The sequence below is a fragment of the Clarias gariepinus genome, chromosome 4, assembly GCF_024256425.1.
Source record: "Clarias gariepinus isolate MV-2021 ecotype Netherlands chromosome 4, CGAR_prim_01v2, whole genome shotgun sequence".
Taxonomy (NCBI): Eukaryota; Metazoa; Chordata; class Actinopteri; order Siluriformes; family Clariidae; genus Clarias; species Clarias gariepinus.
The window spans coordinates 29,992,544-30,014,618 of record NC_071103.1 but is presented as its reverse complement, the minus strand read 5'-3'; the positions used below and the strand labels follow the sequence as shown (position 1 = coordinate 30,014,618).

The window sequence follows — 22,075 nt, the reverse complement described above, 5'->3', positions numbered from 1 at the left end:
TGCTCGGTAGGAAACTGAATTTGGGAGGCAACCGATGTGTAACAGGAAATGAGAACATATCAGTTATAAACTTTTTGGCAAGACTTGATTAAAGCCATGGGAATACAATCTGTTCTTCAGAGATATTTGTCATTTCCAACTAGTTTTTAGTTGTTTTTTTTTAAACTGAAAATTAAGTGTGTAATGTCTAAATATGCTTAACACTTAAAAAATCGACAAATCATACTAGGTCAACCTTAGAAACAGATCATTTTTATTTCAGAACAAATCGGAACATTTTGGATAGGCACACATGATATCACGATTACTGACGTAGTACGTAAAGCGGGCCAAGCAATAACTACATTGCAGAAAATGATCCTGTAAAAGGTGCAAGTAATGTGGCCTGATAGGATAATTTATTTGTTGGATTAGCCTGGTCTGGAAAATGTGTCTTATGTTGGTAATAATAATTTAACATTTTTGTTTTACTCACTCACTGACTCATTATCATTACCGCTTAATCCAGTATTCAGGATCGCGGGGGCCCGAAGCCTATCCCAGATGACTTAGGGCATGAGGCGGGGTACACCCTGGACAGGGTGCCAATCAATCGCAGGGCACACAAACACACTCACTCACAACCTTACCTACATGTCTTTGGACTGTGGGAGGTAACCGGAGTACCCGGAGAAAACCCACCAAGCACGGGGAGAACATGCAAACTCCATGCACACAGCGATTGGAATCAAAACTGGCCGGGACTCAAACCCGGACCCTGGAGGTGCGAGGCGACAGTGCTAACCACTACACCACCGTGCCGCCCATTTTTATTTAAAATTTTGTTAATTATGACATGTGGATATCTGAATGTAAACACAAGAAACATTTACATAAAGTGGGGTGTGTCTGCATGACAGAAAGACATTTTTATGGATTGATGAGGTTCCAAATGTTACAGTACATATCCCATGTTTGTAAAGGGCATTACTGGGATGTCAGGATTTTTTTGGAAAAAACAGACAATGCAAAAAAAGACAATAAAAACCTTTTACTTTCATGAGGATCAAACCTAGAACCCTGGAGCTGTGAGGCAGAACATACACACCGCTACCCACTCTGTGTTCTTTCTAAACAAAAAAGATCTGCAACATTATAAACAATTTGTACTGTCATCTCACGCAAGGTACATCCTGCTTTATGCCCAGTGTTTCTTAAAACATAATCGAATTCCCAAATGCTCAGACTCATACATCAAACCCACACAGCATCAATTTCACTGAAATTTCAAATAAATTGTATTTGCTCTAAAATGAATAACTGATTAATGTGTGAGAGGTTAAAGTACCTCAGCGTTTCTGACATAAACACTTGTCTACTTGTCTCATGTTCTTTTGCCATTATTGTCTCCCTCTAGAAACTTCACAAGAAACATTTACTGTTTTTGCAAACTGTTTCTCAGACAACGCTAGATTACTCTACTGTATAAAATATGTGTCTATTCTTGTGGAAAAAGGAGCAGACCCAGGAACACGGTGTCCCGTGGGAAGAGAATGGAAGAACAATCCAGAAAACTACAGGGGTAATTGTTCCCAGAATTAGGCGGGCAAGCTTAGCGAACCCTTTTTCCATTTCTCCTTGCTCTGTTTTCCATTTGACTTGGCCTAAAATCAGCTTTCTTCAGCAATTGTAGTGATGCTAGCACAGAGCTTTATGAATGCGTTTTTAGCGTCATGCAAGGAGGACTGGTGCTGGCACGAGGCTGTGGGGGCGGTGTGAGGCCACCACGTGCCCAGCGTGGGAGACGGAAACATTAGTATAGAGCGATGTGAGTGACAGACGGAAAAGCTAATCCTCTTAGACTACATGAAGAGCTTTCCCCCGCTGGTATAGACCATTGTACCAGCCTGTATGTAGTCCTGCCAGACCAGACATCAAAATGAAACTCGTCATTGGGCACTGGCTCGGGGTGAATTCCACACGTAAATACAGCGGGACGACGACACGAAGAAATAACACACCGTAGCACATATTTAGTGAAGTCAGGAATATATTTTCTTCCTACACATCCTTACTGAGAAAAAAAACCTTTTTAAAGCTGACACATTATAATCAATGCATTCTCTGATTAGTATCATAGTGAAACATCTGTTATTTGAATCACAAATACAGAGATCATGTAATTATCAAAACAAATATACAAAACAACAAATGCTACATACTGTACATATACAGAGTAGCCATAACATTACAATGCAAACATATTACGCCCAGTATTTTGTAGGTTCCTCTTATGCAACTTTAGAAGCTCTGGAAGCTCAACAAGACCTTTCCAAGTGAGCTTTGGTGTCTGGCTTAAGGACGTTACAAGCAGATCCTCTGAGGTGGAAAATGTTTGTGGATCAGACCTGTTCGTCATGGATGCTCAATCAAAGTGTGACCTGGGGATTTAGAAGGCCAGGTCAGCGGCCTCTTGTTCTTTGTCTTCTGGGCTGCATGCTAAGGTTTACTGGGTGTTCTAGTGCCGTTGTGTTGTGGCTAGCATTGACTTTTTCAGTGAGTTGTGCTGCATTAGCTTGTCTGTTGGATTGATCCGAACATTAGCTCCCCAAAGGCTTGGATGCCCATGATCCTGTCACCAGTTTACTGCTATATAGTTGATAATCAGTGTTAATGTTTATATATATTTTAAATCTGTAAACTTGCTTTGCAACAATGACCCTAGTTAAAGAGTCTTTATTAATAAAATTGAATTGAATATATTAAGAAGGTCCACCGCGTGGCACAGTATTGCTCGCCCTATCATCCAGAGATCGCAAGTTTGATTCCCGGGGGTAACCTCTCGCAGCCAGAGGGGAGGGATGAGAGGTACTTAGTGCTTCCACATTAATCACGGCTCTACATCAATCTACATCAATCAGGGGCGTCTGTGAGCTCACGCAAGAGGAAGAAGCAGATAGCTCTGTCCTCTGAGTGCACCCAATGGTGCGTGAGCGAGCAGTTCGAAAACATGCGGTTGGCTGGCGTCATTGGGTTCGGAGGAAACACGTAATAGTCTTTGGCCCTCTTAACTGAGTGGTAGTAGTAGCTTAATGTGGAGCCCCCTAGTGATGGGGAGGAATTGGATCACTAAATTAGGGAGAAAATCAGGGAATAAACCCCACCTTTTTAATATATTAAGAAGTCTTATTTGCTGACCAGTTCTAAACAGCCCATATTGCAACTAAGGAAAACCAAAATGCACGTAAAATAAACTGTAGTGTAGGGCTGCAACAACTAATCGATAAAATCGATAATTATCGATAATGAAATTCGTTGTCAACGAATGCCGTTATCGATTAGTTGGGCTGCGCACGTTACTGAGAAGCGCGACCCCAAGATGCACAAATACACACAGCCGCTCGCGCGATGGAGGTTACAGAAACGCCGGCAGGAAAAAGCGCGCGCCCCGAGTCCTCCAGGGTCCGGGAGTGATTTACATTAAACGCCTCTAAGAAGACGGTAACCTGCACGCTATGCAAGACCGAGCTGTCACGGCATGTCATGCACTAACACTTAAAGAGAAAACGTGTTGGTGTTACGGATAGCGAAACGTCAGCAGGGTCAGTAAAAACTATGTCTATCGTGTAAAAGTTGTATAGTTTAAGTGCTTTTAGTTTAAACTGTTTGCTAACTTCGGGACAGTCGCGCTAGATCTGTTCACGCGCTACTCGCGGGCATTACATTGCGCAATCACCTCACGAGCAATAGTGATTAGTTACATGGCGCTATTTTAGATCAGCTTAATTTACACGGTGTAAATAACAGTAGAATATTACATTTAGTGATTGTTGTGATTTTCAGCGAATGCAAATAATAGTACATTTGTGACTATTAGCTTTTTGCATTTATACAGTTTTTTTTATAGTCCACTACAAAGTTTACTTGTAATTTACTGTGGTTTTACTTATGCATACATCATTTTATTATACAAAATTACATTATTTTAGCTGTTTGTCTTATCAACTGAATATATCAGTGTATTTTTTAACTATATATATATATATATATATATATATATATATATATATATATACTGTATATATTATATACTACATTTCATTTAAGGTTTAAAATGTCCAAATTAAACATTATTAACTCTATATGTGGCTTTTGCATTTTTTAAAGTTTATTTTTATACATAAATAATACCCTGATTTATGTTTTTTTAAAATAGTTATAAGCGAAATATCTAATGAAAGAAGCGGTTAGGTTTTATCCGATTAATCGATTAATTGAAAATATAATCGCCCAACTAATCGATTATCAAAATAATCGTTAGTTGCAGCCCTACTGTAGTGGATTTATAACATGTATATACATGTTTCATATTCTTCTTGATCTTATTGGTTAAGAATTTTATTGTAGAAAAAAACCCTACTTGTAATATCTTGAAAGGATCAGGTATGACACATTTAATCTTATGGTTTCAATATAAAGTTATTGTGTGATTTTTTGTTCCTCTCTAAAATTTTGCATTACCCTGCCTTTTTAATTTACATTTTTTTCTTCCGCGCGCACAATAAAACAGTGTTTTTCAGCACTTTTCCAAATGCTGCCATAAAAAGAACCCTTTCAAATCTGCTGCTTTTCATCAAACTCTACTTCCTTCTTTTTCTCAGTCTTTCCAATTTTTTTCTCTACTGTATTTCCCTTTCTTCTCTAGTGTCATTTCCTTCTCTGAGCTCAATGAACTAGGTTTTTTCTCTTTTCATGACAACCCAATGAAAGTTTAATTTTAGTTGCCTTCTATTGTTATTTTCTTCTCATCTCTCTGCTTGCAGCCTGCTTTGCCGGTAACGCTGCTCACTTCACATTAATTTACTGACTACAAAACAACAAAAAAGCAGAACGCTTTAAGATCAACTTGTCTCTCTTTATTCATCACGTTCTTGATCATGAGTACAATTCTGTCCCCATTCTGCCATGGTAAAAAGATGGACATCATAACACCATGACACATTAGTTATTCAAACAGTCTGGAACAGAATAAGCTCTACACTCAATGTGCAAAAAAACATGACTGGGGCACACTAACGGTAAACAAAAGCTGGCCTTATGGGGTAATTAACAAGGCCTGCAATTCATTAAGATGTGCTAACGGTAATTAAGACGACAACATTGATGCCAATGACAGGGTGACAACTTAGCCGATGACTGTTGAAACTCCATCCCCCTTCGATTAAGATCAAGTGGAGCAGCATGTGTGCTCAGATCTGCGAAAGATGCCAGAAATGCTTTATTTTAGCACATTTCTAAGGTGCTATTATTCCTGACAGAAATAATAGCATGTGCGAATCTAACATTACAACAATATAAAGGCTTAAAGTCGCTTATCTAAAAGGATCACAGCTCTCTCAGAAGTGTTGGCACAGATACAGAAAAGATCTCGAAATGTACCTCTACGCTTTTAAAGTGCTGTCTAGAAACGGCACGCCTTTAGTCAGATTTCTGTCTATCTCCATTAAAACCACCGCAGACATAGAGCGAGTCCGTGTCTTGCTTTGAATTCTTTATGGCAAAGCACAAGGTGCGAAAACTGCATTTGGGTTATTCATGCACAATGCATTTTAAAGTGTCTTTCTGATTCATGGTAACCACCACAAAAGTCTTCTAACAGAAAAAACAGTTAATAAAAAAAGCTTCTACTAACTTTTGGCTCAGTGCAAAATGTGAGCATGTTCTGAGTAGAATAGGTCAATTCAGCCTCACAGAGAGGACAAGCGTGAACTCGACGGATTGCAGGCTGTCAGCTATGTGCCTGGTTAGCACAGAGGCTAATCAGTAATACTGTTCATCAGAGTGAGATGCACATCTGGGGCTCCATCACTGATTAAAACATTTTAGGCCTTCAATGGTTTCAATTGTGATTTCTTAGAGAGGAAAGATCACATCATAATCAAGCAACAAAACTGAGAGAGGAGACAGATTGTAATGAGAAAGATTGAGGTATTAAAATAGAAACGCAAGAGTTATTTTAAGAAATCCACATCAAGAGCCTGAATTGGAGTCAAACAGAGTGGGGTTTAAAAACACTGATGAATAAGCTACAGTATACTGTATGTAGAGCAAACAAATATGAAGCAGAGGTCAACAATGCAAGCCAATCAGAACTCAAGGCTCAGTAATAGATGAGGATCAATGATGGCATGATTTTACCATTTGTGAGTGTTTATGACTTGGTTATATTTACACAAGAGTGCTTAATAACCCACAGCTGCATATGAGAATGCTCAGTAAGAGTGGTTTGAAGCCAGGTACTGTACATGCGAATGTGAGCATGTGACACAGACACACCACTATAACAAAGCATCCAGGATATTCACGCACAACCAAAACAATGTATTGAAAGCAGATACAAGCAGAAACAAGTACTTTTTTACAGACACAGTGCATGCACATATTTGGGGAATTGGTAAGAGCTAGGAATTTGGAAACGCTGAGAATCAAAGTGAAAACATTCAAGAAAGGGATAACATGATTAGAAAAAAATTTGACCTTTTAAAGCCTGAATGAGAATATGGCTAGAAATTAGAATCTCACTACTCTGCCTTAAAAGATTCGAACCACTGGTAGTAGAATTTGGATTTAATGTCCATAATCTGGGCTTATATCGCATGACAGGACAAAGCCACCTTGGGTAGACATGGCATTGCAGGTGTGTGCGTGAAAGTTTTCAACTAGGCTCCCAAATGGAATGACAAAAAAAGTGTTCATCCTACGATCACGAATCCTATCAATGCTATAGCTTTTGGATGCCAGAAATCCAAAAGAGGAAAATAAGCACTCTTTCTAGGTGGGTGCGTAGCTAATCACATGTGTCTGTAATATCAAGTAAAGAAAAGAGAGCAGCTTTCCTCTGAGGGCGTTTAACTGTGCTGTGAAAAGATGCAGTGGCTGGCTTCATGTGTCTCAGAGGAAGCAGAGACTATCCTTCACCCTCCTAGGCTGCTACCGTAGCTGCTATGTAATAGAGCTAACTGGGAATTGGTAGATGACCAAGTCATAATTTTTTTATTTTATTTCAATGGACCCTGTCAAGACCTGGTCACTTAGCTAACATGTTCAATGCCAGGTCCCATATGTTTAGAAAATTGCCCTACCTGACCGGTGCTCCTCTGCTCTGCGCAGGTTTCAGCAGGACTGTTACAGTGCTGTCTGTCTGGTTGAGAGGTGTCTCCTGATCATAACCAGGCATGTGTGGAGCTGCCAGAAACAGCATGCATTAAACATTCACTTGTAGACAGTTCACATCATGAACACCAGCATCTCTTATACACCTCACATACAAACACACACACACAAGCAGCCGTCATAACCTTAAGAAATAGGCTTACAAGAGATCTTAGTGGTAAACTGGGTGAAGGACGGGGAACCGTAGCCTTTCACAGTGCTGGCTCTAATGGTGAATGAGTAGGTAGAGCCTGGGTATAGCCCTGTAAACACGTGAGATGTTTCATTACTGGTCTTCAACACTTTCCCACTCTGATTGGTCAGGTTGAACTCTGGGTCAAAGGAGCTCACGGCCTTGTAGAATATCTGTGGGAGGAAAAGAATGAGAGAGAGAGAGAGAGAGAGAGAGAGACATGATTTCACAAACATTAATAACAATATAGTCATAAATCCTGATTTCTGACCTAAATATAAAAATAATGTATGATTTAACAAGAATGTTGGGACGCTCTCCAATGCCTCACAATATACTATGATGTCTCATGTGTAAAATTCCTCTCTTTCTTGAGGACAAAACACTCTATATATTAGAGCTCATATATTTAGTATGTAAGACATGGTACTAAAAATCTTCCATTGAATGTCACTGTTAATTATGATTCTTTTGCACACTATAAGCAATCTCTACATATATCACTGACAAAATATGTCTTCACAATGCATGCATGGTTGTCACACTACAAATTCCACGCTTACCTCATTTTAAAATAAGGACATTGTTTAAACCCATCCACTTGTTGGAGGACTTATTGGCTATGCAAGATGAGCTTGAACACATCTGTAGGCTATACACTCAATAACTCATAAGCCCAGATGAGACTTTAAATCAAAGTTTTTTATGTTATTATTAAACTTAGCCAGTACTTGGTTTCAGGAGACAACAGAGAAAGTCACTTTCTGGCGAAAAAAATAAATAAATTTTAGGAGGGGAATATAACATGGTGAATTGTTGCATTTGGATAAATCCCACATATATGCAGGTAAATCACTGCGCAGCAGTATTACCAAATGTAAAACTTCTAGGTGCTACTTCATATATAGTTGAGAAAAAACAAATAATAAAAACATAGCAAGCTTCCTGTTTTTTTTTTAATACAGTACATACATGCATTTATGCCACATCCATTCATCTATTTTTTCTACAGTATATTCTGTGTATAGCTATGACCGGGGCACTAGGAGGGGTAAACCATGGACTGGATGAAGTCCACACACACACACAGACCCAAGGTGAGATTTAAACTCCAACTGTGGAGAGTTAGGTGACAGTGTTGACTACTAAGCCACTGTGACACCTCTTTCCCCACATACAGTATTTAGTCTTACTTATTCTTACATAAGTGTACTTATAATGTCACTTGCAATTAAAACTTTCATGCAACCTCTCTTTACAATTAATAATGATGTGTAAGTCAATATTTTTTTGGTGGCAGAATAAAAATTTATTATTATACTTGCCTAACCTCAATCATTATTTATAACCATTCCTATCATTACATGATACTATCATTATATCAAAAGCATTGATTTCGATCAGACATACCATAAGAATTTATAACTGATGCCTTACTGTGAACAGAATAATTTCTGAAAGCAGAGAATGTACACAGTCCTGTCTAATTATAACAAGATAAATTAAAGCTTAAAACATTAAAAGTCTAAGGCCATAGAGAAAAAAAAAACACCCAGGGGACAAAGTAGTATTCATAATAATGCTTTCAGGGTCATTGAAAGCATCATTGTTCATCAGTGTATGACAGAGAGAGAGAGAGAGAAAGAGAGAGAGAGAGAGAGAGAGAAAAGAAAGTGAGAGACAGTGAGAGAGAAAGAGAGAGAGAGAGAACGAGAGAGCATGTACGAGGAGTTATATCCTCTTCGATATAACTTTATCAATGTGGTTAAAAGCTACATTTGAATAAATCATTCCTCTTGCTAATGGGTGGCCTCTCCATCATGGTTTCACTCTAATTCCAATTAAAGAGCACAAAGGGAGTTGGAGGGGCAGCATGGATAGGAGCTGTCAGGTGTGAAATGCCTGTCGGCCTCCTTCCATTACACTCCAGTGCAGTTGTGCATCTGGAGGCATTCAAGCAGCCATTCATAGTCAGAAAAAGAGCCTTTTTGGTGTAGATTCGTCGGAACTGGGAGATGAATAGGGACTGGTGTGGTGATTAAAAAAGGAGTGTTTGTCCAAAAAAGGGTTCCATGAACTCCAGCACGATTTGCATGGAATGCATTTGAATAATGGTTTGGCAAGGAGAGAAATTCTGTAAAGCACATGGTGCTATTTTTAGGGAGTTACAACAAAGAATCATTGAAAACTTTCTATTAAAGGAGCTTATCCATTAGCAACTGTATCAGTTCCCAAACCCCAAGAGTGCTATTGACTTCAATAGAGATGGCTGGGCTCACCTCAGAAGCCTTTCACTACAGACAATATACTGTAGCATGAAACCACAAGAGAGACCTAAACTAATGCCCGGTTGTTACAGTGCAATTGTAACACTTATGCTATATGAGATGATCTCATTAAAATGTAAAAAAATCTAAGCTAATTTCTGGTTTGGGTAACATTACAATACTAAGAAGTGTGTGACATGAGATACATGCGTTGTGTTCAGGAAGCTGTTATGTTCTTTCAAATCTCTGATTGCAATTCTACACCCTGTTAGAATCTTAAGGAACCGTGGATGCAGTCAGACGTTATGCATTAAAAACACATATGTGATAGATAAACTACCGTAAATAAGCACTTAAGCAGTTCTTGTTTGAAAAAAGAAATTCTTATATGATCAAACTGCACCCAAGAGTGCTAAAAGTCATGTTAAATAAAGTAATGGCAGAAATCTATCGGCCATTAATGAGGCAGAAAGCCTTGATTTATCCCTTTTCATTTAAAACTGGAGCGGATCATGCTCGTGACACGGTCTAACAGGCAAGAGACATGACAGAATGTAATTTCATAATGTGAACGTGACAGCTTAATTGGGTGAATTTTCACAAATGAAGTACTGCTACAATGGCTCTTTTGAATGCTGCATTGTGTGGAGTTCCAAAGAGTGCATCAAATCATATGGTCCTCAGATGCACACAAAGTTGAACATGACAAATAACACAGCCTACACTTTAAAAAATATGAAAGGCAAACTTTTTACAATGAGAAGACTGAACTCTGAAGGGTAGCCTACAGTATGTGCAACATTTCCATGTGAAACGTAACACTTAATTGCACGTTTAGGATAGATATTTTGGTTAGGAAATAAAATGTGTTTTATCTTGCCCAGTATTTACCCATATTCCACAGTGGGAAGTCATGTGTGACTGTAGTGCTCAGGTATGCACTCTGCAAACTGCACTTATGTTTTTATTGGAACAAAACACTAATAACCTCCTAAAGGGTACATGAGGCCATAGCACATGATATTGACACTGGAACAGTGACCTGTCTTCAATGTACAGTAATGCACACTAGTAACTTTCATTTCCATAAACTTGATTTTTACCCCATTCCCTGAGATATACAGTACAGCTCTGACCCTAAGTGACATTTCACATAGTCAGACAGTAAACAAGCTGAAGGTTGGGGGTCAGGGTACATTACAACTTCGGAGGAGTGGGACAGACAGTGAATTTGACACTGTGCAGGTTATGGAGATGATATCACTCTGCACACTGGCAGTTTTGTGGTCGGATTAGCCCTATCACAGAACTTCAGCTGGTAATAGATTGTGTTAACAAGCTCCTGAGCATTGAAGGCTTATGGTTATTAGGTTAGATTTATTAGTCAATTAAGATCCTGGAGTGAATGAAGAATGGAAGTGCTAAAGGCAGCATGGAAAGCCAAAGATGAATGTGTCTTAAGAAGTGATCTGAACTAGGGAAGACTTACTTCGTACTGCTTAATGATTCCGTAGGTCTGGATAGGTTCCCGCCATTTAAGGGCGATCTTTTCTTCATACGTACTTCCTTTGATGGAGTCAAGTGGCACAGCACCAGGTACTAAAATACAAAGAAATAAATATTTAAACAGGGCACACAGTTAGTCATATTGGTTTATATTTCTGTATCTGGACACTCTTTCATGCTCCAATAATAATTATTGTCATACACCATCAGTAGGACCAACAACTTTGTTTTGTCATGATAGCAAAATAGTTGTCCCGATACTGATGAATACTGTCATGAATTTTAATTGTCTATGATAATTTTTCTTTTCTGAGCCAAAGGCACTAGATTTCTGTAAATGGAAAAAAGGTCATAAAAATCACTGTAATAAACGTCTTATAGCAGAAGGCTTAATTAGTTTGTGAGAAAACGTTTTAATGAGACTGATTAGATATAGCATAATCAAGCTGTTTCAAAATCTAGCATCAAGATGTATAATTTAGTGTGATCATAACATTAGTTATGTTTCATTTCTGTTTGTTTGTAAACATTAAGTTAATATGTGTAATCACTTGTTTAAAATGTGCATATCATTCATAACACTTATACACTAATATATATAAAGTTCTATGGGATCAGAAAACACAAGACAGCCTTTACTCCGCACGTTCATCAGTGACCTTGATTTCCCTTCTTGGATCACTTTTGGTATGTCATGACCGCTGTATTCTGGGAACATCTCACTAGCACTGCAGTTTTGGAGTTGTTCTAACTCAGTCCTGTGGCCATCACAATGTGGCTCTTGTCTATCCTCAAGTCAAATCCTCATGCATGCCCATTTTCAATTACCTACTTTCAACACATTAACTACAGGTGAAACGGTTCAATAAAAGAGCTACTGTAGCTCATATTGCTGAAAAGGTTATGGCTGGTTCTGATAGAAAGGTGTCAGAACACTCATCACTGTTTTGCTGGCAAAACGGGGCCTACTCAATATTAGGTGGGTGGTCATAAGGTTATGGCTATGTTATGTTTATTTATATTGTATCGTAGCATGATAATACCTTAGAAATCATGCAAAGTAAAAGACTTTAATCTTTAATCTTCGTAGAAACCTAACAATTGCAAAGATCATGCATTTTTCACATGTTTACCTTTACTACAATGCACCAGTGATCAGAGTTTCTGAAAAGTTAACTTCAGTAGGCTTTAACAGGAGAAAAAGTTTAGTCTCTAAAAAAAAACTGAAAAGTACTGTACATGGTTTTATCTACCATTTCATGAGACCTATTCAACCTCAGTCAGATTTTTTCTCCCTCTTTCTTATGTCACACATAATATTACTGTTTAGAGCGTTGTGCTTAAAAAAAGATTTTTTTTTTTAATTCTAATAATCAAATAAAAATTTGCATAGTAAAAGTGTTGATTTTTAAAAAATGCTGGAGTAGTACTGTTTTTTTGTCAAAAGTGTAGTATAACAGTAGTACTGTGCAAAACTACTTCACAGTTTTAATTGTAGGTAGTGTACGATCACATAATTACATATAACAGCATAAGTCAATATTTAAATAGTCAACGCTCTTTTAGTTCTCACTCTGGAAAACCTTCACCACATATTTACTCTGACCCTGCGATAACCTTGCTGTCCTGTTATAGACGCTAAGTTTTAACAGACTATTTCCTAAATGCAGTTTCATAAGAAGCTAAAATAAACCAAAGCAAAGTGTCTTGCTTGCACACCATACACAACACAGCAAAACAAACTACCACTCAGGTCAAGGATGGATCAGAGCTGGCGAATACAACAGAAATGAAAAAAAAATGAAGAAGCAGAATTTTTCATTTCCGTAATCAAAGGAAAGGGTCATTGTTCATCGGTTCACTCTGAGTAGCTAAAATGTTCAACAGGGAGCTGCTATCGTAATTGGTGCTATTCATACATTCAAAATACTCAACATCCAGCCATGAATTAGATGGAAAGCCGATACCCTTTGAAAGCATTCTCTGGATAAAGTTCAATCAATGTAAAATACATTAACTTGGGCAGATACTATTAATCTTTTAAAAATTTAATCTAAACTCTTACACTTGTCTTAATTAAAGAGGATGAAGGGCCCCAGTGCCACCAAAATGTAATTTAAAACACATAATCACAAGCAGACCTAAAAAAATATCATAATGAAAAAATTATAATAATAATAATAACAATAATAACAATAATTAAACACTTTACCATCCTCATCTGTGAGAACATCCAGCTCCTGACTCTCCTTTTCGCCCTCACGGTTTCTCAGCACCAGTTTGACACTGACGTTGGTGTAGGGTGAAAGGTTGCGGATGCTATGTTGCGGTGTCGGGCTTTGTAACTCATAGCACACTTCCTCTCGTGTCTCTTCTTTGCCGTTCACTTTGTAGCGGTACTCCACTGTCAGGTTGTAGGTGTGGCATCGGGTCACGTTGTAGCCGAACGGCTCCCAGCGTACAGTGATCTGCCTGGATTTGATGTCCACCACCTCCAACCGCCGCGGGCCGTGCATGGGGTCTAGGAGAGAAGACGGTGAGAAGTGATTTATTACTGAGCTACTAAAACATGACAGCCTGGCAAAATAAAGGTAAGGAAAAAAGATATGTATTTATGCTATTTTATCTAAAGTGCCTGGCTTTTGAGTACAGCACATGCACAGTATAATCAAGTGTATCACAGGGCCCCTGCACACACAAGTACTGTGCACACTCATTCACATCTGTGGGTAATTTGGAGAAGACAGTCATTCACATCACGTCTGATTGGGCAGGTGAACATCATCATTTAAATTTTTACTTTTTATTTATTTTTAATGTAGTCTCGAGTGTCACAATACCTGCTTGAATTCTGAACTATGTTCTGTATGTGGGACATTTTTGATTGTTTTCCTCATGTCCATATGGTTTTCCTTGATGTATTCCAACCTCATACTCAATGCACTCAGGACAGGCTACATACCTCCCAAGTTCAAATAAATGAATAAGAAGAAGTGTGACTTGATTATAGCGAAAATTATCAAAAGTGTCCAGATGGAGCTGTTTTTTGATTGTGATGAAAACAAATTTAAACTTGACACACTCAGGTAAACCAGAATCATCCCTAAAATGTATTTAAACACTGAGCCAAAGGATTTCCACTTTGCAGAGAAAAGTTCATATACACAGACCCAACCCTCAAACTTTAAATTTCCACGTTAAATAACTGTTCTTAAACTCGCTATGTGGATTAGTGCAGTACAACCACATTTACAGTATCCTCTCTCAGATGATTTAAGGCAGGCTGCTACAATAAGAGTGTCTCTCCCTTTCTTAGACCTGGCTGGATGAACTCTGTCAGGGTTCAGCGCTTATTTTCCAGAGAACTTCTCCTGAACAGACAAGCAACTCAGGTTCTTCCTCCATCAGGTCTAATGAGAGACACATGCTGCCTGCACGCATCCAGCACAGGCTCCCAGAGGAACTCCAGGTCTTGTAATAGGATCAATTTCCATCCCAGCTTCAATTTGTGGACCATTTCTGAGGAATTTAGCTCTGAAACACTCCTTGCAGGCCATCTTGTTCTCACATACTGTAGGCTGCTATTTCAAAGGACAATGGGATGCACTGGTCAGGTAATCTGGTGTGCTAGCAGCACACCCTGATGAAGACTGACAAGATCTAACAACCTCCTGCTTCCTTTCAAAGTTTTTTTCCCCTTTGCAATCAGAGGGACAAACCATTAAGGTAAAGTTATACCTTACAGCCCTCTCACACCTTTCCAGCAGTCCAAGAAAAAAGGAATAAACAATCCATGATATAAATTCACACATTGTACTGTACTTTCTCCTTTAATTATTCCTAATCATATGAGTAAAAATATTACAATGTCCTTTTTTTTTTTTTAGATTTTTAACAGGCACATGAATAAAAAGCTTTGCATCTAAAAGTTTAATAAAAAATTTTTTTTGAAGCACAAGATAAAATTCATTTTTTTTTTTTATTCAGAGCATGTGGGACATAAAAATTAAAACGAAAGGTTAAAAATTGGAAACTTTAATTATTGTCCTTGTAATAAAGCTCTGAAGGAGAGTGTGTTACAGCACTGGAGGACATTTGTAGTGAGTAGGCAGAACATAATGAGTGGACATGGCATTAATCACTTAAACCATGCACTCTAATTAAAAAGGTGAAAGTAATCCGATAATCACATTCGAGGTAGCATTTAATCAACTCCAAAACAACATCAAATACATCTCATACAAGGGTCAGTGAATGTTGCCTTCATTTATTTTCCTACCACCTTTCTGGGTAGGGGTCACCATGGCAACAGGTGGACAGGGTCAGTCCTTTATGCCCAGCCACAGACTCAAGTCCCCCTGAGGGATCCCCAGACATTCCCAGGCCAACTTTAAGATCTCTTCAGCAGGCTCTGGTACATGTTTCAGACAGTTCTAGCAAACCATGTAACACTTTCTTGTTTTTTTTTCTATAGAAATGGTAAACGTTTGCATATATTCTATATCCTAAGCGCAAAATGAGACAAGATGATTCTTTTGACTGGTAGGACATCACCTGTAGCACTCCAGCATTTATAGCACGTCTCGCAGTGCGGATCTCTAAAGCGTCTACTTGAAGAGCTACTTGTGAGTAATCGTCCTTACCCGTGGCCTTACTGTACCAAATCGCCTGCCTTAACACGGTGCTACTAGATTTCATCTTTACTTTGCCTTTAACGCTTAGTTACTATGCCATAACTTATGATTTCAGAGTGTGATGGAGTCACAGCAAGCTTAGATTTTAAAACTGTAAAGATCCATAAAAAAAAATCATGAAAATACGCACAGGGCTTTAGGTGCTCAACTGGCTCCTCTCTATTCAGACATGAGAAAAATCTGCTCTAGTGCAAGGCTCTCCTGGAACACCTTCTAATTGTTTCTCCTTCTTTCAGAACACAAAGAATACAAATGAAATATTCATGAAGTCAGGTATGAAACAATGCCCACTGCAGTACACCTGCAAGTGACCTAAGAGCAGGCTTTTATATGCTTTTCTCTCAGGTTTAGACGGCTATCCTGAAAGCACATTCTATTTTCTACAAAAATATGATCAGCAGATAAACATCTAACGTGACCAGAACGCCATTTTACTTTTACTTATTTTGGCAAATAATTGTTCTCTAACAAGGTTGTCTATACCAAAATGTTTCTATATAAACTGACACGTTTTGAACAAAGCATGACATTAAAGCTGCCTGATTGTTTGAGGAAACGGTGACGCTTTGTGACCAGCCAATCACATTGCTTCTTTATGTCACATGATCAGTGAACCAAAGATACTTCCTATAACGCACAGTGGCTGCCGTGAATGGTTTGAATGTGGTCAAAGGGTTTTTGGAGAATGTTGAAGCCAAGAAAGGGATGTTTACACTCTGTTACTGCCATTGCAATCACTCCAGCAGTAATATTATCACTTCGCATCGGTGATGCGTTCTGTGAAATGGGAAATTATGCAATTTGGATGTTGTTTGAACACGATGTTATATAGTTAACAAAATTATGTGGGATACTGAGCAGAGCAGAGAAATAACAAAAATTTAAATATGCATGAGTAATTTTTGGACAAGAGACATGAGATGCACGCCCTGTTGAAGCTGCTGGCTATGATAAAAAGCTGTCATCATGTACCAAACTGGTAGAGGAGGAGTCTGACGATGCTGAACTGATTCAAACTGTTTACGAAAAGTTTTTGTATTGTTTGTACCATTTCTCATGAGCTGTAACAATCTTTGCAATTGCATTTTATTTTGTATACACCAAAACTAAACACTTTTTTTCGGGCACTAATTTGCTGATACACATCTGGCAAAATAATTGATGGAGAGATACAAAAGTTTTTTTTTAGCACTAAGTATGATAAAAACACATAGATACAGTACAAACCTAAGTAAAAGATAAATTGGTGTATTATAATGTGTCTGGTTAAGAAAATGCATATCAGTTGTAGCAGGCACTAAGAATCACTCATTAGGTGTGACGGAGCACCGAAAAAAGACATACAGTGAGAATGTCAAAAGAGAGGAACAGTTCTCCTACTGTAACATATCAGAGCAGATCACATATGTCTGCTGTTAGACCACAGTCTGATTACAGTTACTGCAGTTATCTGTATACATGAAACAGGTGCATTAAAATGTTTCACATGACGGGATGAAAAGAACATGGTATAATTCATTCAGAGTACAGTAATCAACAACGGCAATCCAGAGAGAGCAGCGACATCTTTCTTAAAAGACCTGTATTCATTCAGTACATATAGAAGGAAATTTCCTCACACAAAGGAACTCAAAGTTCCCCTGCCTGCTGTTTCTCCACAAGGAAAGAAGTGTCTCCAGTGAACTGAGTGTAACCGTGGGTTTACAGCCTCTTCCATCACAACAGAGACGTTGATGCTGAAAGAACGGAGATGGCTTTCTGAGCAGGTGCGTGATTGAAAATGCAAACAATGCCTTTTCTGTTCCAGGAGCCTTTGATGGCACTCCACAAGAGCCCATGACTATAGTCAGATGAGGTTTTGAAACAGCCTCCCAGCATGAGAGCCAGGCCTTGTGCTCTTTGAAATGCTTTTGGCAACAGAATGGCAACAAATATCATTTCTGACTGCGGGGACTACAGCAGACATTATATTATATCAGGCTGCAACAGTGAAACAGGCTAAATGAAACAACTGGCATGAGATCTATAAGATGAGACATACGAATTGGTTGCTTGTTAGAGCCGAGCTGCATTTAAATGCATAATTCACGGCCACTGACAAGGTTACTGGATGTGTAGATTACACTGCCGGCAGAACAAATGACTTCAGCTTGTGATGTTGGGACGGAAGGATGTAAAAAAAAAAAAAAAGTGCTTATATGTAGATTGGGTAGCATTTAGATCTTGGGGGGAAGTCAATGGAGGTCTTCTTCTATTTTGCATAATTCTACTTGCAAAGGTGTATTCTACTTGCAAAGGTGTTTTCTTGGCTCTAACAGCATTGGAAAGTGTACATACAGTATGGAAGTCAAGAAAAAGGGAAGATGAGGTTTAGAGCTAATACTCGACATTCTTAGCAATATTCTGGCGGTCTCTCTGTGACCTAAGAAAACCATGCTGAATACGAACTGGCTGTAAATGATAAATTATCTCTAGTGGTGAATGAACGAGTCAGTGAATTATTGTGTATGAAGACATGTAAGGGGCTGGTGTCCTATTCAGAGTGTATTCTTGCTTTACAAACAGTTTTCCCTAAGAGAGTCTTTAGATCCACCGTGACCCTGGCTAAAGGAGATAATAAAGGAGTTGAACAATGAATGAATCAAAGCTCTGCCGTATAAGGCTATCTATAATACCTGGTGAAGAATAGAGCAGAAAAATGCTTAAAACATTGAATTGAATTCAATATCGTAAAAGGAGAATCTGGGAATTTTCTTTCCATTTCAATGCCCTGTTTCATTTAAATCTCCATCTCAAGCATCGATAAAAGCATAGTGCTAAATCGTGTAGCGTGAGAGTGGAAATGAAGAGTGTGAATTTGAGAGGAGGTCGGCCTGGATGCCCTGTAATGGTTGCCGGCGGCTTTTGTGAGATGATGGCAATGGGCCTGATTGAGAGGTGACTCGGGGAGAGGAAAGTGCAGAGGAAATCTGCAGCTGGTGAAATTCCACTGCTGATTTTGAAAAGCGGCCATGAGTATGAAACACGCATTACAAAGATCTGCGAGGACGTCACTACAGGTGCATGCTTAACGGGAATGCTTAACGTATGGGAATGTTCATGTTAAATTAATAATAGAAAGAAAAACTGTTTATTTAGAAGCTAATAATTTATTCTACCAGTGACCCCCAGTGATCTTGTTTTACTTGGCTTCGTATGTGCTTACTGTATTATGACCATCAAGAGATATGCATTATAGGATATAGCATACTATATGCAGTGTACCATTATAGACGAGCGCTATAGCCTTGCACCATATATAAGAGGCATAAGATACACACGCTAACTGTGGGAAGCTGTTGCATTTGCTAGGCCGCGTTGTCTGAAATCTTTTATAACACAGGGATGAGGTCATCCCTATTACCAAAGGTTTATAGATGATTTGATGTTTGATGTGTATAGATGATTTGATGTTAGTCAACCATTAGGCATTATTGAGAGTATAAGTGTATAAGAACAAAGTGTCTTAAAAATGATGTGCAAGTGGCACAATAACTATAGAATCCAGAACTATTAGTACCTTGGTCACGAAACTGCCTCTTTTTGTTTTCTATTATACAATGACACTGGTAAAGGAAGCTAAAGTATGATGATGTAGGTTGTGTAATCAGCTTTCCTTGAATTTTGACTTGCCGTACACTTTTTCCTCTGGGTGTTATGTGAAGAGACGTAAATTTACATTTTTTTTTTAGAAATTTCTAACTAGGTAGCATTATGGTCCAATTTGGCCAATCGATAGCCATAATGATTTCTCCCTACACTCTGTCTCTATTAAGGGCTTGTGGTGGTAGAAAGGTAAGCAAATTCAAGGCACGTACTTGGATAAAGTACAAATCAGTTGCTAAAGAAGGAGAAAAGTATTACATTATGGCGATGATGCTGTATCCGAACATGCAGCAATGTTCTTTGGAAAAGTACCATTAAATCTACTGTATCCTTCATTAAGAGTTATCATAAACAACAGGCTTATTCTAGAAGATTAGTCCAAAAACAAAAAAGAAAAGAAAAACTTTCCTAGTCATAACACTGAAAAGCACATTTTTTAAATCTCTTTTCATAAAGGCCTAGTGCACTGAGCACACCAATAACTCACACTACCCTGGTGGATAACCCTTCACCTTACCGGAGCATCTATGAGGCCAATGAGGTCATCCCTATTAAAATATATCACAGAGGGCATTCACAGGGCCGCTCAAAACAAGTTACACATCATAATTACAGGAGAGAGGCCATTCGGAGGCCATTCTCCAGCCAGCAGCACAGACTGGAACAAAAATGTACACTGCATAATGTCACAGGGGCAGTAAAACAAATTACTGCCGTAAAAGAACAAATATCCGAACAAATGACACGCTTTTATGATTTGCCTGATATTTGCTTGTAGGAGAATAGACGATGTGTGGTTAAGCTGCAACCGGTTCAGAATATGAGGATGAGACTGTGATACTGTATACAACAAAAACTGTTTAGGCAATGCATAAATCACTCTGAGAAAGGAATACACTACTAATTTCCACACTAAATAGATTGTTTTAAAAGGAAATATAGTTAGTAGGTTGACTACATATCATTTTAACTTTCTCATAGGCTTAATATAACTTTCCACCCTTTAAAAAAACATTCATCAATCTACCCTTCTTTCACATACACCTGTAGTAAGAAACGTCTCAATTACATTTTTAAGCCATTGATTCTTCCCCACTTTCTCAGCTGGTCATAACTCACAGTGACAGAGAGTAAAGAGTGTAACAGCCTATTGATTAGCCTAAGCTGTGCTGCAAAATGAAAAAAAAAAAAAACCTCCACCAGACAAATTGTTGTTTATTTACACGCATTATCTTTTGCTGATGCTCTCTTTGTGTGTGTGTGTGTGTGTGTGTGTGTGTGTGTGTGTGTGTGTGTGTATGCATGTTGGAGAAAAAGTGGAAGCAAAAAGAGAGCACAAGAAACAAGAAAGCTTTCTGTATACAGTGTATAGCCCAGAGACAAATAAATCTGGAAGACTGCTAACACTTTCCAGGCTCAGAGAAAAAAATAATCTTCCCCACACACATAAGAACAAACACATATGACTCAAACACATGTGAATTGCTGAAGTCCTGCATTAAGCACAGTTACAGTACAGCTCCTAAATGTAACATGGGCACAATTATTACTGCAGTAAAATAATACTATTAATAAACATTAACATCAGTATCCAAAATTAATCTGTTGTCTTATGTATTATAGTAAAACCTTGGATTGCAAGTAACTTGGTCTGTTTTGCAAGACGAGCAAAAAAATTTCATAAATTTAAACTCAATAAACGAGCAAGGTCTTAAAATAAAAATAGTACGTATGCGCTTTGACTGCTGAGCGTCATGTGATCACAACTAAGCCAATGGTTCTCTTCTCTCTCTCTCTCTCACTGTGGGATTGTGGGTAATCATCTCCCATGCTCGGTCCCAGTGAGTCCGTGAGTGCATTTATCACTTACTAAAGCATTGTGACCACATTGTTTTAATTTTGTGTCCAAGTGTAGTGACTGTTCTTAAGTAACTGTACTGCAACAACATCACCCATGAAGAAAAAAAAGTAAAAAAAAAAAAAAGACTGTAGCAGTGTGGAAAAGATTCTGTTTAACAACAATGCAATGTCACATTCCCGGGAAATCCTCAAGAGGAGTCAAAAGCAAGAAAGCAAGTGTCATTGGAGAGATGAGAGAGCCCAAAAAAAAAACAGTTCTAGTTTGCCGATAAAGATTCAGAGAGCAGCGATTCCATTAGTGTGTGTTTATGTGTGTGCTCCTCTCTTCTCTCTCGTGTCACAACAGCCACAATTCTTTTTAAGGGTATTTTAAAATTTTTTGGGATTGTAGAACGAATCATCAGAGTTTTCATTATTTCTTATGGGGAAATGCTTTGATATACAAGTGCTTTAATATACAAGCATGCTTCCAGAAATTATGCTCACAATCCAAGGTTCCACTGTATATGATATTCTATAGTAGTATGTCAAAGAAGGATATTCATACCTCCAGCAGGATCTGTGAAATATCTATCTATCTGCCTAACTATCTGTCTATCCCTGTATTATGATAGTGATCTGTTGTCATATACTGATGTAAAGTTAAAACCGGTAGAGGAGGCTGATGATGCTGTAAAATATTGTTTTGTATTGTTTTTAATGTTTCTCGTGATCTTCCA

At 38.3% G+C, this 22,075-nt stretch overlaps 1 protein-coding gene across 7 annotated transcripts in view; it reads right to left on the bottom strand.

The window, feature by feature from the left end:
- Nucleotides 1-22,075, bottom strand: part of LOC128520094 (receptor-type tyrosine-protein phosphatase mu-like) — a 223,872-nt gene that overhangs the window by 74,594 nt on the left and 127,203 nt on the right. For all 7 annotated transcript variants that reach the window (XM_053494125.1, XM_053494128.1, XM_053494126.1 and 4 more), the window contains exons 8-11: nucleotides 13,370-13,678; nucleotides 11,141-11,250; nucleotides 7,356-7,557; nucleotides 7,122-7,224 (exon numbers count right to left, since the gene is read on the bottom strand). In XM_053494125.1, coding sequence (XP_053350100.1) covers nucleotides 7,122-7,224; nucleotides 7,356-7,557; nucleotides 11,141-11,250; nucleotides 13,370-13,678 — 724 coding nt within the window. The remainder of the gene's footprint in view (nucleotides 1-7,121; nucleotides 7,225-7,355; nucleotides 7,558-11,140; nucleotides 11,251-13,369; nucleotides 13,679-22,075) is intronic.